Consider the following 23,303-nt stretch of genomic DNA (forward strand, 5'->3'; position numbering starts at 1 on the left):
TTTCATATTCTTTTCCATTATGGTTTATCACAGGATACTGAATGTAGCTCCCTGTTCTATATAGTAAGGCCTTGTTGTTTATACATTCTATATATAACAGTTTGAATCAGCTAATCCCAAACTCCCAATCCAGCCCTCTCCCTACCCCCTCCTCCTTGGCAACCACAAGTCTGTTCTCTATATCTGTGAGTCTTTTTCGTAGATAAGTTCATTTGTGTCATATTTTAGATTCCATATATAAGTGATATCATATGGTATTTGTCTTTCTCTTTCTGACTTACTTCACTTAGTATAATAATCTCTAGGTCCACCTATGTTGCTGCAAAGGGCATTATTTCATTCTTTTTTATGGCTGAGTAGCATTCCATTATATATATACACACACCACATCTTCTTTGCTTATAGCTATGTAAAGAAGCAATGAACAATATTTTTGGGTATTTTTAGTGTCCTGAGGGGCTGGAAGGGGTGGTCAGTCTGACTCTGGCTCTGGAAGCCCAGCTCCTCTGACTCCATCTGCGCTCCAGAGAGGCAAACATAAAAGCCTGTAGGGCCTACACAAGGGTCTACAGACAGCTCTCTTAGACTTGGACATGGAAGAAAAGTCTACATCTCGTCCCGGGGAGCAGCCTGTGGAAGCAGAGAAAATGGGTTCTGGAAGTCTCCAGTCCATTCCCAGAAGGACGGAAACTAGTGGAGGCATGTTCTGGGGTGCGACCTGAGGGTCCTCCTAGATGGAGACTAGAAAAACAGGCCTGAGGGTGAGCAAACAAGGTAGTGACTGAAGAGTGATGACCTGTCTTCTGACTTCTGGCTGCACCATGGAAGGAGCTCAGCCTCAGCCTTCAGATCAGATGCTAGGCTGGGGAGGGGAGTCTTGGTTCCACTTGTGGGCTGGAGCTAACTGAGCCAATGACCTCATGCATACAGTGACCCGCCACTCAGTTTGCACAGGATGGTCCCAGTTTATACCTGTAGTCCTGGCATAATTATTAATAGTACTCCCTTCTGCTCTCAGAAGTATCCCAATTTAAATGATAAAGTATATGGTTACCCACAGGGTGGGCAATGAGTAGGTTTTTCCTAGTGATAGGGAAGGATATTTACTCAGAATAGCCCAAGGCAATGTGATGCAAGAATCTACATTACCATCAACGACAAGAGTCTAAGTGGTAGCCGGGAAGAAAGCCAAGCTGGAAGTCCTACCAGTGAGATAAACAGGAAAACAGAGAGTTGGTGACCAGCGTGGGGAAATGGGGGCGGTGAGGATCGAGCCAGGCAAGGGGTCAGAACCATGACCCTGACTAGCAGGAGACCGGGGACGGGGGGAGGGTCCATATGGTACCCCTCTCTGGCTTATGGCTCTACGCTAGAGAGGCCTATACCTCCAAACCCCATCTAAGTCTTCGCCACATTATGACGTTTTGATAATAAGCTCAGTGAACAGGAAATCCTACCAAAAAAGAGATTTCTCTCCAAATCCAAGTCTCTTCCCACCCATTCCCCCACCAGATCAGTTCTCAGAGGCACCTTTCCCGACTGACCTTTCTAAATAACCCTGCTCCTCCCACCTGTACGCACACTCCTCTCTCTTCCATCACCAGGCTTGCTTTTTGTTTTAAAATTACTCTATTTCCTCTACTGGCATATTATATGTTTATTTACTAATACCTCCACGAGAATATAACTTACCTGAGGACACCAGGAACTTTAATCGTTGCAATCTCAATGCTTGTAAGAGTATTTGGTTTACAGTTGGTGTACAATACATATTTATTGAATAAATGATTCAATATGTTTTTGCATATTAATATAAAATAACTCAATCTTCCTGTCACCTAGCTGAGATGTCCTTAGACTGGGAATGCAGAAAGGACACAAAGGAGGTAATTTCACAGTGCTTAACCTGCTGCCTTATTTGTAAGGTCCACTCAATAAATGGGTTGAACTGAGTGGACGGAATTCCTGGGGCAAGAGGGAAAATGCCAGAGCAAAGCAGGGTATTGAGAGTTTATAAACAGCCAGAGTCAGGAGGCACCAAACCCTAAGGGGAGATGAGAAGGAACCAAAGACAAACGCCCCTCCCCATCAATGTGTCCTAGATACACAGCCTAGAGGGCCTCAAGGAACTTCTCAGCCCTTGTGGGTCCTCTCCCCAGAAAATAAGTCCATGAGAGAAGAGTGTCCTGAGGCTTTGAGGTCTGAGCACAGAGGGAAAGGCAGTCTGCTAGGTTAAAGCGAGCAGAGCCTTCCACTGTACACCTAAAACTTCTTGAAAAATTCTATGCCCACTGGTTCTGTATTAAACCTGCTATGCAGGGGTGCAGTCAAGTGGATGGAAACCTGGGGCCATCTTGATAGGGACAGAGCCCTCAGAATAGCTATGCCTGATACACAGAAGTTGGTGCTAGGGTTCTGATGTCCTGTATCACCTAGAAGAAATACTGAGAGCCAGGCCATGACAAAATCTTAGGAGAGTTTTTATTACCTTATATAGTTTTAGAAGATAATCAAATATATAAAGAAGTCAATGAGGAAAAATTATCAATAGAATGCCTGTATTTTGGTCTTCATTAAAGTTCCTTTGAAGACAAAGGAATGGGAGAGAGTTTCAGAGAGCTACAATTCAGGCTCGGCTATGACCAGGCATTCCTAGGGGTTGTGGCATCTAGAGAAAACCAAGTGAAGGCACCTTTATAGACATACTGTTTTTATTAGTCTGTACCTCTGCCTTGAGGAAACTGTCCCTGATCATCTTCTATGTGCTATTAATGGGATGCAGGACACAAAGGATACTTCATCCATCATTTTACCCCCTGAGCCCCATCTCCAGACCCAACATTTAGTTTCAGAGTGGCCACATGACCCAAGCAGGGTCAGTCTTTTCCTGGATTCTTATAGAGACCCAGGGAAAGCTCTTCCTTTTAGAAATACTGTGGGCTGCTAAACTGGCCCTCAATAATCCATTCTACTGGGGCAAGAAATGCATACTCGTTTTGGTATTCCTCTATTCACTAGGCTTTTCTGTAACAACTCAAAACTGAACTATCATATTTGCCACCAAAACATGCTATTCCTGTGTTCCCAAGCCAGAAATCGACAAATGAACAGTAGAACCTATCATAAACAGGTTTCCTAAATAGATGTGAAGATCATGAAGATCTATGTTGGGACTGGCAGGGACGAGGGTTGGTGGGGGCCACTCTGAAACCAAATGTTGGGTCTGGTGATAGGGGTCAGGGGGTAGAATGATGGAGGAAGCATCCTTTGTGCCCTGCATACCATTAATAGGACATAAAAGAGGGTCAGGAGCAGTTTCCTCAAGGCAGAGGTACAGACTAATAAAAACAGTATGTCTATAAAAACTGCCCCCATGTTTCCTTCTTCCAAAACCTCTACACACATTCCTACCTGCCCACCTATTCCCAACATCTCCGCTACTCTCATGGTCCAAGCCATCACCACCTCTCACTGTGACTATTACAATTGCCTCTCAAGTCGTCTCTGCTTCTCCTCTTGCTCCCCTTCATTTTATCCTTTACAGAATCTCCAGAGCGATCTTTTTATAATGTACAGCAGATCTTTCTTTCTCCCGCTTAAAGCCCTCCAAAGGCTCACCACTGCACTTGGGATAAGATCCAGGTTTCTTACAACTGCCTCCAAGGTCCCATGTAGTCTGGCGCTGGCTTATGTCTCTAGCCGCTCCCTGCTCGCTCCCTCCAACCACACGGGTCTTCTTTCTGCTGTTTGAATGTGTCAGACTCATTCCTTCCTGAGGGCCTTTTCTGCTCATTCTGAGCTGTCTGCCCTGCTCCCAGACTGTCTCATAGGAAGCTCCTTCCTGCAAGTCAGGTCTCGCTTGAACATCATCTCCTCAGAGAGGATGCAGCTCTCCCCCACCATCCCCTACCCCCAAAACATGGTTGCCCTCCACCGCACTGTCTTATTTTACCATCTTCACAGCAATTTATTGGTAACTCAAATTAACTTGCTCATTTATAGTTTGTCTGATTGCCTTCTGCCTCTCTCCCCAGAACGTGAGCTCCGTGAGAGGAAAGGACTTCATCTCGCTGCCTGCTGTGATCCTGATGCGCAGAATGGTGTTTCACACGTCATGGGTGCTCACCACTACTCGCTGAATAGATAAATGACTGTCATTACAGTTTCTAGAAGTTCAGTCTGTGGTCTATGCTGGGGAAGATGCTAACTCCTTATCTCATAACATCTCAGGAATGTAAGAGACCAATTAATCGAAACTTCCCACTTCACAGGTGAGGCATCTGAACCTTCCCACGGGGACAGAGCCAGCAAGTGGTAGAGCCGGGACCTGAACCCAGGCTTTCCACGTGTCCTGAAATAGGCTGCTGACTCGCCTTCATGAAGGCCGTTCTCGGTCCCTGTGCCTCCCTGCTGAGAAGCCTGCCCCCTCCAACACACAGTGAGCTGAGCCGGCTTCCTCTGGAGCTGTGCTCCCGGCCGCCTGTGGTTTCTGTGATAGCCAACCACCCATCCTGACCCATTTCCTTTCCCTTCTCTGTTTTGTAACTCACCAGCCCTATATATCTACAGCCTTCAACCCCGAGTGTGCTGTGTCTCTCCCTGCTCTATGGGAATTGGGCCGCTGGCCTCCTCCCACCTCTCTGTGCTTTGTGCTCTGCTCTGCGCTGTAGGTTTGGCACCACTCCCCCACCTACCACTGTCACCAATGACTCCCTCCTCTGCCCGCGAGCCTCTCTGGGGAAAAAAAATCAGAAAAAAAAAAAAATACAGGGGCTTAGAAATCTTCAGACTTTCCTGTTGAACCTTAGGCCCTTAAGTCCCTTCTGGCAAGTTCTGCTGTTTTGCTGTTGCTCCTACCTGGCAGCCGACTGGGAAAGTATGCTTTAGTTGAGTCCTTGCTTTTTGTGCAAGTCAATGTGTATACCCTGCAGTATGTGCGTATCTTGCAACGTGATCCAGTCTGTTTCACACAATTGGCAGTCATATAAAAGAGAAGAAAGACTCTTTCTCTCTTATTGTCTCTCCACCATGTAGTTAATGAAACATCCTTTCTATCTATCTATACAAGCTTCCTAATTAAGAAGTGGCAGGGACCGTGTCCTTCATTACTGTGTATGCCCACAGAGCCTCCCAGTGTTCCCCACACGTACTTGATTGATGCATAACCAAACCCACAGTGGCAAGACAGACAGCAAAGGTAGACTGCCTAAGAGTAAAAACAAATAACGTGGAGAAATGGATTTTTTTCAGGCTTCTAGTCTGTCTGGAATTATGTGAAACACTGAGTTAAATGCTAATAGTATATGACAACTTGTAACTTTCACAGTATCTTTCAGAATTACATCACTGCTGAAAACCACAAACATATCTGGCTTTAGATTTGTGACAAACTAAATAGAAGTTTATAGTGATTTAGATGGAAATAATTCCACCAAGGAATCCAAATGGCATCATAAACCACAACAGAGCAGGTCAAGTGGTCTATGAAGTCATTCTCTGCTGTTACCACACACTGAAACGTACAATACATTTATTATTTAGTGAATGCCACGCTATTGCAGAATCTTGGAAACAAGACAAAATGAAAATGGTAAAATTTCATTCAACCAAAAATGGTTTCAGTTTTCCTTCATAACCGCTTTTTTTTAAATAATGAAGAGTACAATATATAGTAAAAGCATGTTGGATGATTCACCCAATCATTCTGAAATCAAGATGACCATAATTCACCACCCAAAAAAAGTTTTTATATGCATGTCCTTCAAGAACTTGGTAGTTGCTCACTTCAACGTAGGTGATGACGAGGTACCATGAAGTGTCTTGGGATGAACGAGCCGTGGGTTCCAGGCTGGGTCCCACTCAGAAAACCAGCTCTGTCACCTTGGGTGAGTTAGCCTCTCTGGACCTCAAGTCTCTCACTGTGAAGCAAGGAGGCCTGGCTGAGATCAGAGATCCTCAACTAGCCATCATGATCCCACAACTGGTTCTCAAGCCTGTCTTGTCAGAGACAGGCTTCCTTTTACCTTTAAAATGGTATGAATTTAAAGACCGCTGTTCCAGGCCTGCCTCACGACTTGGGGCCACTCCTCACTTTACCTCGAGAAGCTCTTCCTTGCCTGGAGGTCTCAGGCTTCAGGGAAATAAAAAAGAAGTTTGTTCTTGAAACACTTAGGGGAGTCTGGCGCAAAAGATTTCTAAAGTCCTTCATAATGAATATTAGTATTCCTCTTTCCAGCCTTTTATTGCCCCTTTCTTTTGCCAGAAATAATCCAATTTTTCCTTTGGGTAACTCACTCTTGCTCACATTCTCAGCCAGATGGCTTTGGTGGGATTTCAGCCCCTGTCTCCTTAACCCCTAACCTGTAGCTGCGAGAGTAGGCCTGGAATGGCTTAAGCACCATGGAACAACACTCATCTCTGGCTACGATGATTAGCTGAAAGATGGGAATATAACCCAGTTGGAGACCATCAGGCAGGAGACATTTGCCGGGACTTCTGGGAAAAAGAAGCTTCACCTCTCCCTCTCCTACATTCTGTAAGAGAGCTTCTTCTTCCTTAGACCTTTAGTGCAAAGATATGAAGCCAGGAGGCGCTAATGCTTTTTGCTGCCCTGAGGGAAGAGCCTGGAGCTGCTGGAGGCAGCACTGGGGAGTCTGACGGGAGGACGCTGCAGAGGATAGAGCAGACACACCACTATCCTTGGTGGCCTCCCTGGGCAGCTGGACCAAGTCTTGCCAGAAACAACACTGAATTTTTCCCATTTCGTTAAGTCAAAAAATGCTCTTGGGGCTTCCCTGGTGGCGCAGTAGTTGAGAATCTGCCTGCCAATGCAGGGGACACGGGTTCGAGCCCTGGTCTGGGAAGATCCCACATGCCGTGGAGCAACTAAGCCCATGCGCCACAACTACTGAGCCTGCGCGTCTGGAGCCTGTGCTCCGCAACAAGAGAGGCCGCGATAGTGAGAGGCCCACGCACCGCGATGAAGAGTGGCCCCCGCTTGCCACAACTAGAGAAAGCCCTCGCATAGAAACGAAGACCCAACACAGCCATAAATAAATAAATAAACAAATACTTAACAAAAAACAAAAAAATTTTTTTTAAAAATGCTCTTTATTGTTCAAGCCAGTTTTGAGTTTAGTTTTATGTCACTTGCAGTTGAAATACCCTTCCTTTTAGCTTTACAATGGTATGAATTTATTTATTTATTTTTAAAATATTATTTACTTATCTGGCTGCACCGGGTCTTAGTTGTGGCACGTGGGATTGCCACGTGCAGGATCTTTAGTTGCGGCACACGGGCTCTTAGTTGCGGCAGGTGGGATCTAGTTCCCGGACCAGGGATTGAACCCAGGCCCCCTGCAATTGGGAGCATGGAGTCTTAACCCCTGGACCACCAGGGAAGTCCCTAAAAATGGTATGAATTTAAAGACTGCTTTCCTCTTCTTAAAAAGGAAAAGATATTAAAATCATAGATGCAACAAGTGTTTACAGCGCTGGCTATTAGAACTGTATTCTTCATTGTGAGCACAGATAAGACTCCCAAGAGCACCTACCAGGTGACAGGAACTGGGCTAGGAGCACAAGGGTAAATAAGACGTTTATAAAGAACTCACTGCAGTCTTGTGGGACAACACAGGACAACTAATAATTGCAATCAGAGAGACTGATACGACGAGACATCATTATTAAATATAATGTTAGCACCAAGTAAGAAATGATGAATTATACTTTGATAAACCCAGTCAGGCTTTATAGAAGAGATACTTTATCTAACTTGGAAGAATATGACATTTACCAGGTATAGCAGAGGAGGAAAAAAGGTTCTTCTGGCGTGTTCACAGCAGAGAGACATGAAATGGCATGGAATATCTGGGGAACTATATTTTGGCATGTAAAGAGGACAGAGCAGCAGAAAATGGAGCTGGAGAGGTAGGGCCTTCAAAGCCATGCTAAAGTGTATGTACTCAAATCTAAACGCAAAGAGGAGTTACTGAAGGATGCTAAAAAAGGAGAGTACTGTAATCAGATCTGCTTTCAAGAAATACCACTCCGGCAGTGACGAAGAGAATGGACAGAAGGGTGGCAGCTCAACCAGAGGAGAAAAATCATTTGAGAGATCACTGAAAGACACCAGGAGAATGACGCTGAAGGCCTGAAGCAGGGGTCCCCAACCCCCGGGCCACGGACCGGTGCTGGTCTGTGGCCTCTTAGGAACCCGGCCGCACAGCAGGAGGTGAGCGGGCCGCCCCCCATCACTCGCGTTACCGCCTGAGCCATCTGCCCCCACCCGCCCCCCGCGTAAAAAGTGTCTTCCATGAAACTGGTCCCAGGTGCCAGAAAGGCTGGGGACCGCTGGCCTCAAGGATACTTACAACACTAAGCTGAAGGACTGGAGAGGGCAAACAGCGGGGAGCAGGGATTTAAGGAGGCTGGGGAGCTTGGGGTGACTCTCAGGTTTTTAGGGGCGTGAACGGTAAAAGGGGAAACAGACTGAGAGCATATCGTTATTCACTGTGGTTCGGTTTTGAGCATAATTGTGTGAGTCAGTAAAACACTCTCTAAGTACAAAATATATCCGTGTTAGAGAATATGTACAGGTAATTGTCAGGTTGAAATGGGATAGACAGGGGTTTGTACTGGGAACTTGGCCAATGAATTCACTTGGCAGGTGGGCAGACAGAGCAAGACAACTGGGAATCTCAGAAAAGGCAGTGCTGGGAAACCGAGATTCCAGGCAGGCGCCGACAGGTCCCAGGGCGGCCTGGCCTGGAGCAGCAGCCTCGCTTGTCTTTGACAAGTCAGACTTGACAGCCAGTTGTGGGATCAAGGACGCTAGATGAGGATCCCTGATCTCAGCCAGGCCTCCTTGTTTCCCAGTGAGAGACTTGAGGTCCAGAGAGGCTAACTCGCCCAAGGTGACAGAGCTGGTTATCTGAGCAGGACCCAGCCTGGAACCCACGGTTCCTTCATCGTAGGTCACTTCACGGCACTTCACCCTCCACCATGACTCGAGCATCTTTCACGTCCTTGAAGGACAAGTGAACACCCTCTGCACCCGCTCTTCCACTTTTGCTTCCCTCTAGTGCTCAGCTCATTGGTCAATCCTGACTAAAACCAACACGTGTCATCCTCACTACTTGTAGCGCTCAGAATTATGTTGTCCCTGGCGGGATTGCAACTACTGGCTCCAGAATTATTTCCTGGAGCTTAAAGGCTAAAAGGGACCCAAAAAGTCTCCATTTGTGCAAAAGGAAGGATAAAAGGAAACAGGCCACATCCTGATTTTGTGACAACAACAAAAAAGAAATTATTGTATGTTTGGGCCCATAATATAAGTATGTATTTTAAAAATATGCTATTTATGGAAATGTTTAAATTCAAACATTGGTTATTAGAATGTCTTTAATTAGCTTTAAAAGAGAAACAATAGCACCGTATTGTAAAATGTTACTAGCTCTGCATGTTGTGAGAATCCCATACAAATTTCACTGGCACAGGGAAAATGGTCAAATTACCTTAAAGCTGAAATAACTGCAAGACATTATTCACAGTTATTTCAATACCATCCATTCAGAATCTGATTCAAAGAAAGTTTAACCTAACATGCCTTTGTTGTAGAGATGGAGGATGGGAAAACTAAGATTTGGGAAAGAATTTAAGAGATTAAGCTACTTAAAATACTTTAGAACCATATATAACATCTATCTCAAAATCATCATTTATTCACTGAAACAGCCTCATCACAGGATCTCTATGTGCAATAAATGTCAAATACTTTCTATTTTTCACGCATCTAGAATGATCATCTTCCAAATTAGAGATATTTTTTTTACTTTTACCTATAACTGAATATAGTTGAGGTCCATTATAAAGAGGAAAAGTGCATATATACGTTAGTCACAATCTAAAAAGGTAAAAATGTTAAACTATAAGTTGTAATACACAATTTAGAAACTGAAACAAAACCCCACAACTGCAATTACATAGTTCACAAACTTATTTCTTTTAGAATTGCTTGGCAATTATGAAAGAGAGATACCAAATGCATTAGCATTAGATTTAGAAGTCTCAGCAGTTAAACACAGTCTTAGTTCACTGTGTGAAGTCAGCAGCCCACCTGATGGAAAATAGCAGGTGTTGTTAAATGGAAGCACATCATGCTAATTTTAGAAGTACTGATAGATAAATCCTACAATCACGAAACTGTCACTGAATCATACATACATATGGGCTAAAAGATGAAACCAAAAGATCCCTATTTATTAAAGTAAAAGAAAAACTCATATGCTTCCCAAATACAATTATACTAGTCCCAAAATATTAGTGCTGATGATATGTGGGTTATTTAGAAAATTATTACTTCCACTGGGGCTTTTATCTCTTCTCAGCTTTGTTTCTTCAAAAAAACAAACAAAAAAAACCCCAAAAACTTACATTGTTTTCTAATTATAACTTAGAAAACACAGAAAATGTTCAAACAAAACCAAAAATGAACCATTATTCATAACTCAAAATGATCCCTATACCCTCTTTGTACAACCTTAAAAAATAATCAGATCACTTAAATCCTTTCTGCAACTGAAAACATTCTAAGATGGTCTCAGGCTTCTACAATTGAAATAATTTCTCGTCTTGTAATTTAACCAACTGCTTTCCCAATCTCCTGTCAGATTCTTGTCAAACACTCCCTTCCTTTGTCTGAGCAAGTCCTGCACTTTGCACCTTCCTGCACTTTTTCCCATGTTCGCTCTTCATATTCCCCTACCCTTTTGGAACTCTCCAGCCCAGACAGCTCTCCCTCCTCTGCATTCAAAGCAGCATTTTCTTTTCTCTCTCTAGGCCTGCTGAACATGGCTGTCTTCACACTGGAACTCCCTTCACTGCCATCCTGAGAAATCCCCTTGCTGCTCTCTTGGGCTGGCGCCCAGATTCTGGGACTGGAGTCTTCCTCCTTCTTGGGTTTCCCTTGTTTTGGTGGAGCACATCCTCTGTGAAAGGGTATATGGGGAAACAGTTTGAGGACATTTCTCCACTGTCATTCTGAATGTCATTAGAACCCCCAATGTGACTCCTTTCCGTTTTCTTTCTGGATGTTTTTGGAATTTTTCTCTTTATCACTAGTTCTGAAATAGTATGATGATATATCTTATTGTGACTACAGTTTAATGAGGCTGGGGATAGTCCTTTAGTTTGAAGGTTATGGCCTTCCAGTGCCGGGAATTCTGCTTGGGTCACTTGTTTTAAAAAAAATTTTCCCATGTCCTTGTTCTTTATAGATAGTACACCGTGGACAGCCAGTTTAATTATTTAATTTTCTTACCTTTCCTCTATTGTATTTATTTTTTTGTTCTGATTTACAACAGAGCTCTTGAATATGATCTTCCAATTTATTTTTATTCCTACAGTTACAATTTTAATAGCCAAAGGTCTTTCTTATTCTGTGAGGATTTAAAAAGAATAGATCTCATTTTTTTTTTTTTAAGACACAATGTCCTCTCATTTCTCTGAGGATATTGCTTTCCTTTAATACCCATCCCCCAGCCCCCCACATTCCTTTTCTCAAAGTTCCTTTCCCTGTTTTGCTTTCTCTTATAAATGGGACTCTCCTCCAATGGCTGGTAGTCTGTGGATGCCGGTTCAAACCAGTAGTTCTCAAGAAAGAGGGGGAGATTTCTCCCCCCAGGGACATTTGGCAAGGACGGGAGACATTTTTGGTCACCCGTCACATTTTTGGGAGTGAGGGGTGGGAAAGGGATGGGTGCTACTGGCCTCTAGTGGTAGAGGCCAGGGATGCGGCTAAACATCCCACAGTTCAGAGAACAGCTTTCCAATGAGATTAATCTGGCCCAAAAAGTCAACAGTACCGAGTCTGAGAAACCCTGGTTCCTATTAAAGAATGAGGCACTAAAAGGAAGACAGAAGCTCTGCGTGCTGGGTAGAACTTGTCAAGTAGAGGATAAAAATGATCAGGACTTGACCACTTCATTGGGGGAAATCCCAAGTGTTGGAATCTATAGTTCTCTTCTCCTGAGCAAAGCATTTTCTTCAAAGCTAATCTTTCATCTCCTATCTGGGGGAAATACATGAACTGATTGGAAAGGAGACCTAAGTGGTGTGTGTTGAGGGGACAGGGGTAGTTATTTACATTCTTTAAACCCTGGGTTTTCAGGGCAATGTCTTATCCCATTCATAATTTGGCTTGTTGTTCCTAAAGCCAAAACTTCTTTATTCAACTTTTCCAGTGGGTAAATCTTGGGTTTTCTATCAGCGTAGGGCAGAGGGGTTGGGAACCTAACTGGTCTACAGGCAGCCTTCAACCAAAAGGCTTCTTTTGAGCCCCACCGTGCACTCCAGGCTCCAAAGGTACCTGGTACCTTTATTATTTTTTAGTCACTAGCACTGCCCAGGAACACTTTTATTAATTAATTCCTAAGGTGTCCAGTATTCATGCTTTTGCCTCTCCAATTGCAACAAAAAACTTCAGACAAAGGGCCCTTCCTTTCCTTCCTTCTTCATAAAACAGTCCAAATTCTGCATACAGAAACTACTCAATCAATATCGACTTTTGATTTTCAAGAAGGATTTTACTTTTGCGAAGGCTTCTAGGGAGCTGTTCTACCTGTCTCGAACAAAGAAGAGCATATAAAACAAATACACCAGGACTACAACCTCAGCAAGGTGTTTGATGAATAAAGTCTTTAAATAAAAACACTCTCTACATGGAAAGACTGCTAGAAAGCCATATAGAGCCTTTTCAAACTCAAGAAAGGATCATCCCTAGCAAGGATATATGATGTTTCTAAAAAAAAGAATTGGAGACAATCTCTCCTCATCTTCCCCAAGCCAGATTAGTCTGTGATACATCAGCCCATTCTAAAGTTCAGCCCTCCCCGCTCTCTACTGAGAAGTAATGCAGGGCCCAACAGTGCAATGCTTAGCAGTGCACTGCCACCTGGTGGCAGCACGAGGGAATGACAGCGACATGGGCTGAGGAGGCAGCAGAGGAGAGTCCAATAACAGAAGTCCTTCAACACCTGGAAGGATTTTCTAGGATGTTTCTGGAGCTTGAAGGACCTTTTGGGGTTGGAAGATGGGAAGAGAGGGAGAGCAAGGGAGGGGAGAGAAAAAAGGGAGAGAGAGTACAAGTACCCAGGACTTAGGAAATGGTTTTAAACTAGCAAAGGGAGGGCCTGGGCAGACCCTTTGAATCCCAGGTTGCATCCAGGTTCCTCCAGCCAATGCGGAGGCTGTTGATTCGCTTGGATGGTATGAAATATTATTTGTAAAGACACTTGGAGACTAGGATGCTCCACGGACAGATTTCCCAGGGTCAGGGATGGCAACTCCAGAGTTCTGCTCGATTTCTCTCTTTTCTTCGCATCTCATATCCAATCTGTCAGGAAATTCTGTTAACTCTACTTCCAAAAAAAATCCAGAATCCAACCATTTCCCCCTATTCCTTATCCCTAGTGGTGTAAGCTACACTACCTCTTGTTTGGATTGCTTCAGCCAGCACCAAACTGGTCTCCTTGGTTTCACCCTCGAACCCTACAGTCTATTTGCGACACGGCAACCAGAGTGATCTGTTTAAAACAGCAGTCAGGCCGCTGCTCTGAGCAAAACCTTCCAACAGCTCCCTGTTTTCCTCAGAGCAAGAGGCGAAGTCCTCACATTGGCCTACAAGGCCCTACACCATCTGGCCCCGCCCTACCCTCCCATCTCCTCTCTGGTGTCTCTCCCTACACTCACTCTGACCCTCAACCATTCCACCAACATCCAGGAATGCCCCACCCTTCAGCTTTTCCAGACCACACCCTCTGCCTGCAATGCTCTCCTCCAGGTGTCCCCATCTTCTTGAAGCCCCTCGTCAGAACTGCAAATTTTTCCTCCTCATCAGAATTCCCAACCCTGCCCCATCCCTGTGCAATCCTCCCACAGCACTGATATAGCCTTCCTCTTCTTTTTTTTCTTTCAGGCATTCTTGCAGACATGCTTTTATTAGTATTCTTGGAAAACACAGAAAGTGTCTAATGAGTCCAAATTATATTCTGAAATCCAAAATATTTGCTGATATAGCAAAAATGTTTACCTAAAAATGTATTCTTTTTAGAGAATTTAATTATTTCATTTGTTAATTCTTGCAGCAGACTAAAAATAGCCAAGTTGATGATGAAGAACTTGGGGTAAATTTGTTTCTATGAACAGAATGTGACTGAAGGGATGGAGTAAACAGAGAGTGAATAGAAACCTAAATGAGTTACTGCGCTTTAAATAATTGAAATTCCTAAATTATGTCTTACATTTTCATCCTGATAGCCTTCTAAAAAGCTGAGTGATTTTCTTATTCACTATGTCTAGCCCTGCTGTCTTTCTGATCCAGCTCAAGTAGAGTAAGTTTCATGATAGCAGGAATTTTTTTCATCTGTTTTGTTCACTGGTGTATCCCACAGCCTATAAAAATGCCTGGCAAATGAAAAGCAAATATTACATGTTGAACAAAAAAACAAAGTTAAAAAATCCCCCAGAATTCTGACTGATACTTCATCATAGATTTGGGGAAACTTGAAAATCTAGCTAAGTTTTTATACATCATAAACAGGTTTCTGTATTTACTCACATCATATTTAATGTCTCTCAATAAGATTTCACTATTGAGCCCATACTGCTCATTTCCTTTTATTCAAGATCCTTTCCCAGCGTATTCTTTTCTTCTTATTAGTCACCCATTTTATACACATCAGTGTATACATGTCAATCCCAATCTCCCAATTCATCACACCACCACCCCCACCCCCGCTGCTTTCCCCTGTTAGTGTACATACGTTTGTTCTCTATATCTGTGTCTCAATTTCTGCCCTGCAAACTGGTTCATCTGTACCATTTTTCTAGGTTCCACATATATGCGTTAATATATGATATTTGTTTTTCTCTTTCTGACTTACTTCACTCTTACTGACAGTCTCTAGGTCCATCCACCTCACTACAAATCACCCAATTTCGTTCCTTTTTATGGCTGACTAATATTCCATTCTATATATGTACCACATCTTCTTTAGCCATTCGTCTGTCGATGGGCATTCAGGTTGCTTCCATGACCTGGCTATTGTAAATAGTGCTGCAATGAACATTGGGGTGCATGTGTCTTTCTGAATTATGGTTTTCTGGGTATATACCCAGTAGGGGGATTGCTGGATCATATGGTAATTCTATTTTTAGTTCTTTAAGGAACCTCCATACTGTTCTCCATAGTGGCTGTATCAATTTACATTCCAACCAACAGTGCAGGAGGGTTCCCTTTTCTCCACACCCTCTCCAGCATTTATTGTTTGTAGATTTTCTGATGATGCCCCTTCTAACTGGTGTGAGGTGATATCTCATTGCAGTTTTGATTTGCATTTCTCTAATAATTACTGATGTTGAGCAGCTTTTCATGTGCTTCTTGGCCATCTGTATGTCTTCTTTGGAGAAATGTCTATTTAGGTCTTCTGCCCATTTTTGGATTGGGTTGTTTGTTTTTTCCTATTGAGCTTCATGAGCTGTTTATATATTTTGGAGGTTAATCCTTTGTCCGATGATTCATTTGCAAATACTTTCTCCCATTCTGAGGGTTGCCTTTTCATCTTGTTTATGGTTTCCTTTGCTGTGCAAAAGCTTTGAAGTTTCATTAGGTCCCATTTGTTTATTTTTGTTTTTATTTCCATTACTCTAGGAGGTGGATCAAAAAAGATCTTGCTGTGATTTATGTCAAAGAGTGTTCTTCCTATGTTTTCCTCTAAGAGCTTTATAGTGCCCGGTCTTACATTTAGGTCTCAAATCCGTTTTCAGTTTATTTTTGTGTATGGTGTTAGGGAGTGTTCTAATTTCATTATTTTATATGTAGCTGTCCAGCTTTCTCAGCATGGCTTATTGAAGAGACTGTCTTTTCTCCACTGTATATCCTTGTCTCCTTTGTCATAGATTAGTTGACCATATGTGCATGGGTGTATCTCTGGGCTTTCTATCCTGTTCCATTGATCTATATTTCTGTTTTTGTGCCAGTACCATACTGTCTTGTTTACTGTAACTTTGTAGTATAGTCTGAAATCAGGGAGCCTGATTCCTCCAGCTCCATTTTTTTCCCTCAAGACTGCTTTGGCTATTCAGGGTCTTTTGTGTCTCCATACAAATTTTAAGATTTTTTGTTCTCGTTCTGTAAAAAATGCCATTGGTAATTTGTTAGGGATTGCATTGAATCTGTAGATTGCTTTCGGTAGTATAGTCATTTTCACAATACTGATTCTTCCAATCCAAGAACATGGTATAACTCTACATCTGTTGGTATCATCTTTAATTTCTATCAGCAGTGTCTTAGTTTTCTGCATACAGGTCTTTTGTCTCCCTAGGTAGGTTTACTCCTAGGTAGTTTATTCTTTTTGTTGCAGTGGTAAATGGGAGTGTTACCTTCATTTCTCTTTCAGATTTTTCAATATTAGTGTATAGGAATGCAAGAGATTTCTCTGCATTAATTTTGTATCCTGCAACTTTACCAAATTCATTGATTAGCTCTAGTAGTTTTCTGATGGCATCTTTAGGATTCTCTAGATATAGTATCATGTCATCTGCAAACAGTGACAGTTTTACTTCTTCTTCTCCAATTTGGATTCCTTTTATTTCTTTTTCTTCTCTGATTGCCGTGGCTAGGACTTCCAAAACTATGTTGAATAACAGTGGTGAGAGTGGACATCCTTGTCTTGTTCCTGATCTTAGAGGAGATGCTTTCAGTTTTTCACCATTGAGAATGATGTTTGCTGTGGGTTTGTCATACATGGCCTTTATTATGTTGAAGTAGGTTCCCTCTATGCCCACTTTCTGGAGAGTTTTTATCATAAATGGATGTTGAATTTTGTCGAAAGCTTCTTCTGCATCTATTGAGATGATCATATGGTTCTTATTCTTCAATTTGTTAATATGGTGTATCACATTGATTGATTTGCATATATTGAAGAATCTTTGCATCTCTGGCATGCATCCCACTTGATGATGGTGTATGATTCTTTTAATTTGTTGTTGGATTCTGTTTGCTAGTATTTTGTTGAGGATTTTTGCATCTGTATTCATCAGTGATATTGGTCTGTAATTTTCTTTTTTTGTAGTATCTTTGTATGGTTTTGGTATCAGGGTGATGGTGGCCTCAGAGAATGAGTTTGGGAGTGTTCCTTCCTCTTCAATTTTTTGGAAGAGTTTGAGAAGGATGGGTGTTAGCTCTTCTCTAAATGTTTGATAGAATTCACCTGTGAAGACATCTGGTCCTGGACTTTTGTTTGTTGGAAGATTTTTCATCACAGTTTCAATTTCATTACTTGTGACTGGTCTATTCATATTTTCTATTTCTTCCTGGTTCAGTCTTGGAAGGTTATAACTTTCTAAGAATTTGTCCATTTCTTCCAGGTTGTCCATTTTGTTGGCATAGAGTTGCTTGTAGTAGTCTCTTAGGATGCTTTGCATTTCTGCGGTGTCTGTTGTAACTTCTCCTTTTTCATTTCTAATTTTATTGATTTGAGTCCTCTCCTTCTTTTTCTTGATGAGTCTGGCTAATGGTTTATCAATTGTGTTTATCTTCTCAAAGAACCAGATTTTAGTTTTATTGACCTTTTCTATTGTTTTCTTTGTTTCTATTTCATTTATTTCTGCTCTGATCTTTATGATTTCTTTCCTTCTGCTAACTTTGGGTTTTGTTTGTTTTCTTTCTCCTGTTCCTTTAGGTGTAAGGTGAGATTGTTTATTTGAGATTTTTCTTGTTTCTTGAGGTAGGCCTGTATAGCTACAAACTTCCCTCTTAGAACTGCTTTTGCTGCATCCCATAGGTCTTGGATCATCGTGTTTTCATTGTCATTTGTCTCTAGGTATTTTTTGATTTCCTCTTTGATTTCTTCAGTGATCTCTTGGTTATTTAGTAACGTATTGTTTAGCCTCCATGTGTTTGTGTTTTTTCTGTGTTTTTCCCTGTAATTCATTTCTAATCTCATAGTGTTGTGGTCAGAAAAGATGCTTGATATGATTTCAATTTTCTTAAATTTACTGAGGCTTGATTTGTGACCCAAGATGTGATCTATCCTGGAGAATGTTCTGTGCGCACTTGAGAAGAAAGTGTAATTTGCTGATTTTGGATGGACTGTCATATAAATATCAATTAAATCTATCTGGTCTATTGTGTCATTTAAAGCTTCTGTTTCCTTATTAATTTTCTGTTTGGATGATCTGTCCGTTGGTGTAAGTGAGGTGTTAAAGTCCCCCACTATTACTGTGTTACTGTCGTTTTTGTCTCTTATAGCTGTTAGCAGTTGCCTTATGTATTGAGGTGCTCCTATGTTGAGTGCATATATATTTATAATTGTTATATCTTCTTCTTGGATTGATCCCTTGATCATTATGTAGTGTCCTTCCTTGTCTCTTGTAACATTCTTTATTTTAAAGTCTATTTTATCTGATATGAGTATTGCTACTCCAGCTTTCTTTTGATTTCCATTTGCATGGAATATCTTTTTCCATCCCCTCACTTTCAGTCTGTATGTGTCCCTAGGTCTGAAGTGGGTCTCTTGCAGACAGCATATATATGGGTCTTGTTTTTGTATTCATTCAGTGAGCCTGTGTCTTTTGGTTGGAGCATTTAATCCATTCACGTTTAAGGTAATTATCAATATGTATGTTCCTATTATCATTTCCTTAATTGTTTTGGGTTTGTTTTTGTAGGTCCTTTTCTTCTCTTGTGTTTCCCACTTAGAGAAGTTCCTTCAGGCTATGCTGTAGAGCTGGTTTGGTGGTGCTGAATTTTCTTAGCTTTTGCTTGTCTGTAAAGCTTTTGATTTCTCCATCAAATCTGAATGAGATCCTTGCCGGGTAGAGGAATCTTGGTTGTATGTTCTTCCCTTTCATCACTTTAAGTATATCATGCCACTCCCTTCTGGTTTGTAGAGTTTCTGCTGAGAAATCAGCTGTTAACCTTATGGGAGTTCCCTTGTGTGTTATTTGTCGTTCTTCTCTTGCTGCTTTCAATAATTTTCTTTGTCTTTAATTTTTGCCAATTTGATTACTATGTGCCTTGGCATGTTTCTCCTTGGGTTTATCCTGTATGGGACTCTCTGCATTTCCTGGACCTGGGTGGCTATTTCCTTTCCCATGTTATGGAAGTTTTTGACTATAATCTCTTCAAATATTTTCTCGGGTCCTTTCTCTCTCTCTTCTCCTTCTGGGATCCCTATAATGTGAATGTTGTTGCATTTAATGTTGTCCCAGAGGTCTCTTAGGCTGTCTTCATTTCTTTTCATTCTTTTTTCTTTATTCTGTTCCACAGCAGTGAATTCCACCATTCTGTCTTCCAGGTCACTTATCCGTTCTTCTGCCTCAGTTATTCTGCTACTGATTCCTTCTAGTGTAGTTTTCATTTCAGTTATTGTATTGTTCATCCCTGTTTGTTTGTTCTTTAATTCTTCTAGATCTTTGTTAAACATTTCTTGCATCTTCTCGATCTTTGCCTCCATTCTTTTTCTGAGGTCCTGGATCATCTTCACTATCATTATTCTGAATTCTTTTTCTGGAAGATTGCCTATCTCCATTTCATTTAGTTGTTTTTCTGGGGTTTTATCTTGTTCCTTCATCTGGTACATAGCCCTCTGCCTTTTCATCTTGTCTATCTTTCTGTGAATGTGGTGTTTGTTCAACAGGCTGCAGGATTGTAGTTCTTCCTGCTTCTGCTGTCTGCCCTCTCTCCCAGTGTTTAATATTTAAGGGATCTTTTCTCATGATCTTTTCTTATAGTTACTGGCATATAAGAACATTACTAATCTTTGCATATTCAGTTCACATGACACCTTCCTGAACTTCTCTTATTTGATAGTCTTTAAGTTGAATTTTTTGTTTCAAGATATACTTTATAGAATATATGACTTTATTTCTTCTTTTTCAATATTTATACCTCTTATTTCATCTTAGGTGGATGGTCGAATCAAGAAATCGATGACTAATGCCAGGTATTCTTGTTTTGGTTCTGATTCTAGGGAGAAAGAATGCCTCTAATGGAGATTGGCTTTTGGCTCCAAACACACTTTTTCATATTAAGGAAATCATTTAAAATGTTAGAATAACAGGTTATTTGTGCAATGCAGTGTTTCAGGATGATAAATGTGGGCAGCCATGAATATGAATGTGATGCCAACAAGAAGACTAGATTCCAAAGCAACTGCAGCACATGTAGGCTTTGCATATAACATGCATTCAGTATTGCTGGCCCAAGCAAATTACTGAAAAATATGGATAGAGCACATGGAAGGTTTTATTTAATGACCATAACAATAAAAGTTTGGGATATCTATTACACTAGGCTCTACTCCACATGATACTTTTTCATGTTTATTGCATTTACCTCAAAACAGGAATTCAATCAACATACTATACCAGAATGCTATAGTGCCAATGGGGTGACATGCCCTTTCACGTCAGCAAGGTACTTAATTTAGTCTTTTCGTTTTTAATTTTTCTTCTAATCAAAGTCACACCCACATTTGTAGAAAACTTGGAAAGTTATAAGAATACTTGCAGACTGTATATAACATAAGTACAAAAATGTTTACTGCAGTATTCAGTGAAAAACTGAAAACAGCAATAGGGAAAAGGTACATCAATACTACAGTTTACTATCCAATCATTAAAAAGTACAAGGTAGACCTACAAGTACCAACATGGAAAACTATGAAGGTATAAAGTTAAATGCAAAAAAGCTGAAAGCAATATATAGGGTGTGATTTATAAATTAGCCATATTCTGTTCCCTCAATGCTGTTTATGTAGTTATGTGTATATATGTACAAGTAATTTCATAATATTTTGTTATAAGTCCATGTATATACAGCAGGAGAAAAAAAGTGATACCAGCAGGGTATGACTCAAGCTGGTACAGTGTTTCCCTCCACAGAGTGGGGTGGAGTGGTTATAGGATACTCCCATTTTTTACTTTATATGCTTCTTTGCTGTCTACAGTTTTTCAGTTAAGAAACAAATAAACAAATTTTGGAAAGAAAAGAGTAACGAAACAAAAATAACCACTTACAGTCCTGAGGCAGATATTCTCGGGCATATTCAATAAAGATTTGCTGAAATATCCACATAAACGTAGTGTCTGTACAGAATTGGTACTCGTTTAATATTTTTTGACTAAATAAACAAATAAATAATCTTTCTTGGTGAAACATTATAAGCTTAATTATAGAGGAGTGAGAATTCTAGTTAAGTGACCCAAAAGTAAAGAATGTTGGCTCTAATTTTTAACCCTTCAAATCAGTTTTCAGCAACTTCTATTGTTTTATATATGAAAAAAGTCCACTCTAATTTTTATGTGCATTTTAAAAATGTTTTACTCAAATGTCACTGAACTCTTTTCCTTAGTGATATGATCTGAAGGTGCCAACTCATGCTCTAACACAAGTCACCAGGAGTAAGGGTTGTCAAGCGAGGTGGTTAACAAATGAGGTGCAGACTGAGAAGCAAATAAAGGACGAACCAGAATCTACAGTGCAATGCCCTGAGCCTCATTTCCCCCCGTGTGTCGAAGGGGTGGACGTCCCTGCTGAAACACAGGCCAACAAGCGGACTACTGCTTTCCAGGAAGAAAGCTCTGGTGAGATTTTTCACTTACTGTCATTTAATATTGCTCTGGTAATTGGTTCTATTTGGAAAGGTTACTATCCAATTTTTCTGAAAGATATTACTTTAGCTACTCTTTACTTTAGAGCTAATCCCAGGGGAAATTACATTTTCTTTAGAGGGCATTTCAAGATATTTTTTTCATATAGGTAATTTCACAGCTAAACATTCGCTTGTTTTTTGTTTCGCTTAGCTTTCTGCCCCTCACCTTTCTAATCTCACTTGCTTTATTTGAGTGGGATCGAGATGTTTCTCCCTAGAGATGCCTGTTTCTCCTAAAAAGCTAGTTAAACTACTTAGAGATACATAGACTATAGAGAGTTAGAAAGTGCACCAGGAATAACTATTTCTCTTCACTCTTGTGTAACTACAAATAAGATGAATTATGTACCTAAAGATTTTAAATATAATTAAAAGAATACACCGAATCAAAGGAATTAGGAGGAATGTGCATGAAGTTTCTGCTACAAAAGTAGGTCATCTCTACCATTCAATTAATAAGATTACATTAATTTAATATTTAGCTTTAAAATCTGCTGTATATTTATATCTAGCACAAATAGACAAATATGAACATTTAAATATTTTTCTACAAACTAGCAAAAACATTTAGAAATTAACTAATTCCATATCAGAATAAGGTATTAACCAAACAATAGAAACTTCCTATGCTACTTGGGCAACTCCAAGTGATTAACAATGGGTCATTTGTATCTTCTGACTTCTGGGAAGGTCTTCTTTATGTTTTTGGAAGAGCAGCCTTGTGCTGAAAATGTGGGTTTTGCCTTCCTAACAGAACCAAGTGGGAACTGATGTACTTTTATTCCTAAAGTGCTCTGAGAGATATGGATGAGATACCTTGCCCAGGCACAGAGTACAATTACTGATAATGCTTTAAAGTAGTACAGAGTTTCTGGGTTTACTTAAGAGGTCTGAAAAAATCTAACTATAAAAAGATGGTCAAGGCCTTTAACCACAGGAATATTATCTACAGCTAGGAAACTGCAGTTGGTACAGTTACACCAGATTTTAAAAAGTGAGGCAGGACTTCCCTGGTGGTGCAGTGGTTAAGAATCTGCCTGCTAATGCAGGAGACACGGGTTCAATACCTGGTCCAGGAAGATCCCACATGCCACGGAGCAACTAAGCCTGTGTGCCACAACTACTGAGCCTTCGCTCTAGAGCCTGCGAGCCACAACTACTGAGCCCACGTGCTGCAACTACTGAAGCCCACGCACTCTAGGGCCCTTGCTCCACAACAAGAGAAGCCACTGCAATGAGAAGCTCGTGCACTGAAACGAAGAGTAGTGCCCACTCACCACAACTAGAGAAAGTCTGCCTGCAGCAACGAAGACCCAACACAGCCAAAAATGAATAAAAAAAATTTTTAATTAAAAAATAAATAAATAAAAAAGTGAGGAAAATTGGGTGGGTAGGGGGTGCTATTTACACAAATAGTACAGAATAGGCATCTAAACAGAGGATATGATAAAACTCTGACTTAAACCAACACCCAAACCCTCCTTCTATAAATGGATTAAAATTCTGTAAGATATATATTGAAATACTATTTTACTGAACTGGAAAGAAGGGAAATCCCTACTTGCCAGAAACAAGAAGAAAATGAAA

The 23,303-nt window shown here is 41.0% G+C and overlaps 1 protein-coding gene across 5 annotated transcripts in view; it reads right to left on the reverse strand.

Moving 5' to 3' along the window:
* Positions 1–23,303, reverse strand: part of ALG14 (ALG14 UDP-N-acetylglucosaminyltransferase subunit) — a 118,105-nt gene that overhangs the window by 78,959 nt on the left and 15,843 nt on the right. The window contains exons 3-4 of one of the 5 annotated variants that reach the window (XM_028163376.2): positions 10,177–10,189; positions 5,529–5,552 (exon numbers count right to left, since the gene is read on the reverse strand). The exons of the other annotated variants lie outside the window; for them this stretch is intronic. Coding sequence (XP_028019177.1) covers positions 5,529–5,552; positions 10,177–10,189 — 37 coding nt within the window. The remainder of the gene's footprint in view (positions 1–5,528; positions 5,553–10,176; positions 10,190–23,303) is intronic. 5 annotated transcript variants of the gene reach the window in all.

The sequence above is a fragment of the Balaenoptera acutorostrata genome, chromosome 1, assembly GCF_949987535.1.
Source record: "Balaenoptera acutorostrata chromosome 1, mBalAcu1.1, whole genome shotgun sequence".
Lineage (NCBI taxonomy): Eukaryota > Metazoa > Chordata > Mammalia > Artiodactyla > Balaenopteridae > Balaenoptera > Balaenoptera acutorostrata.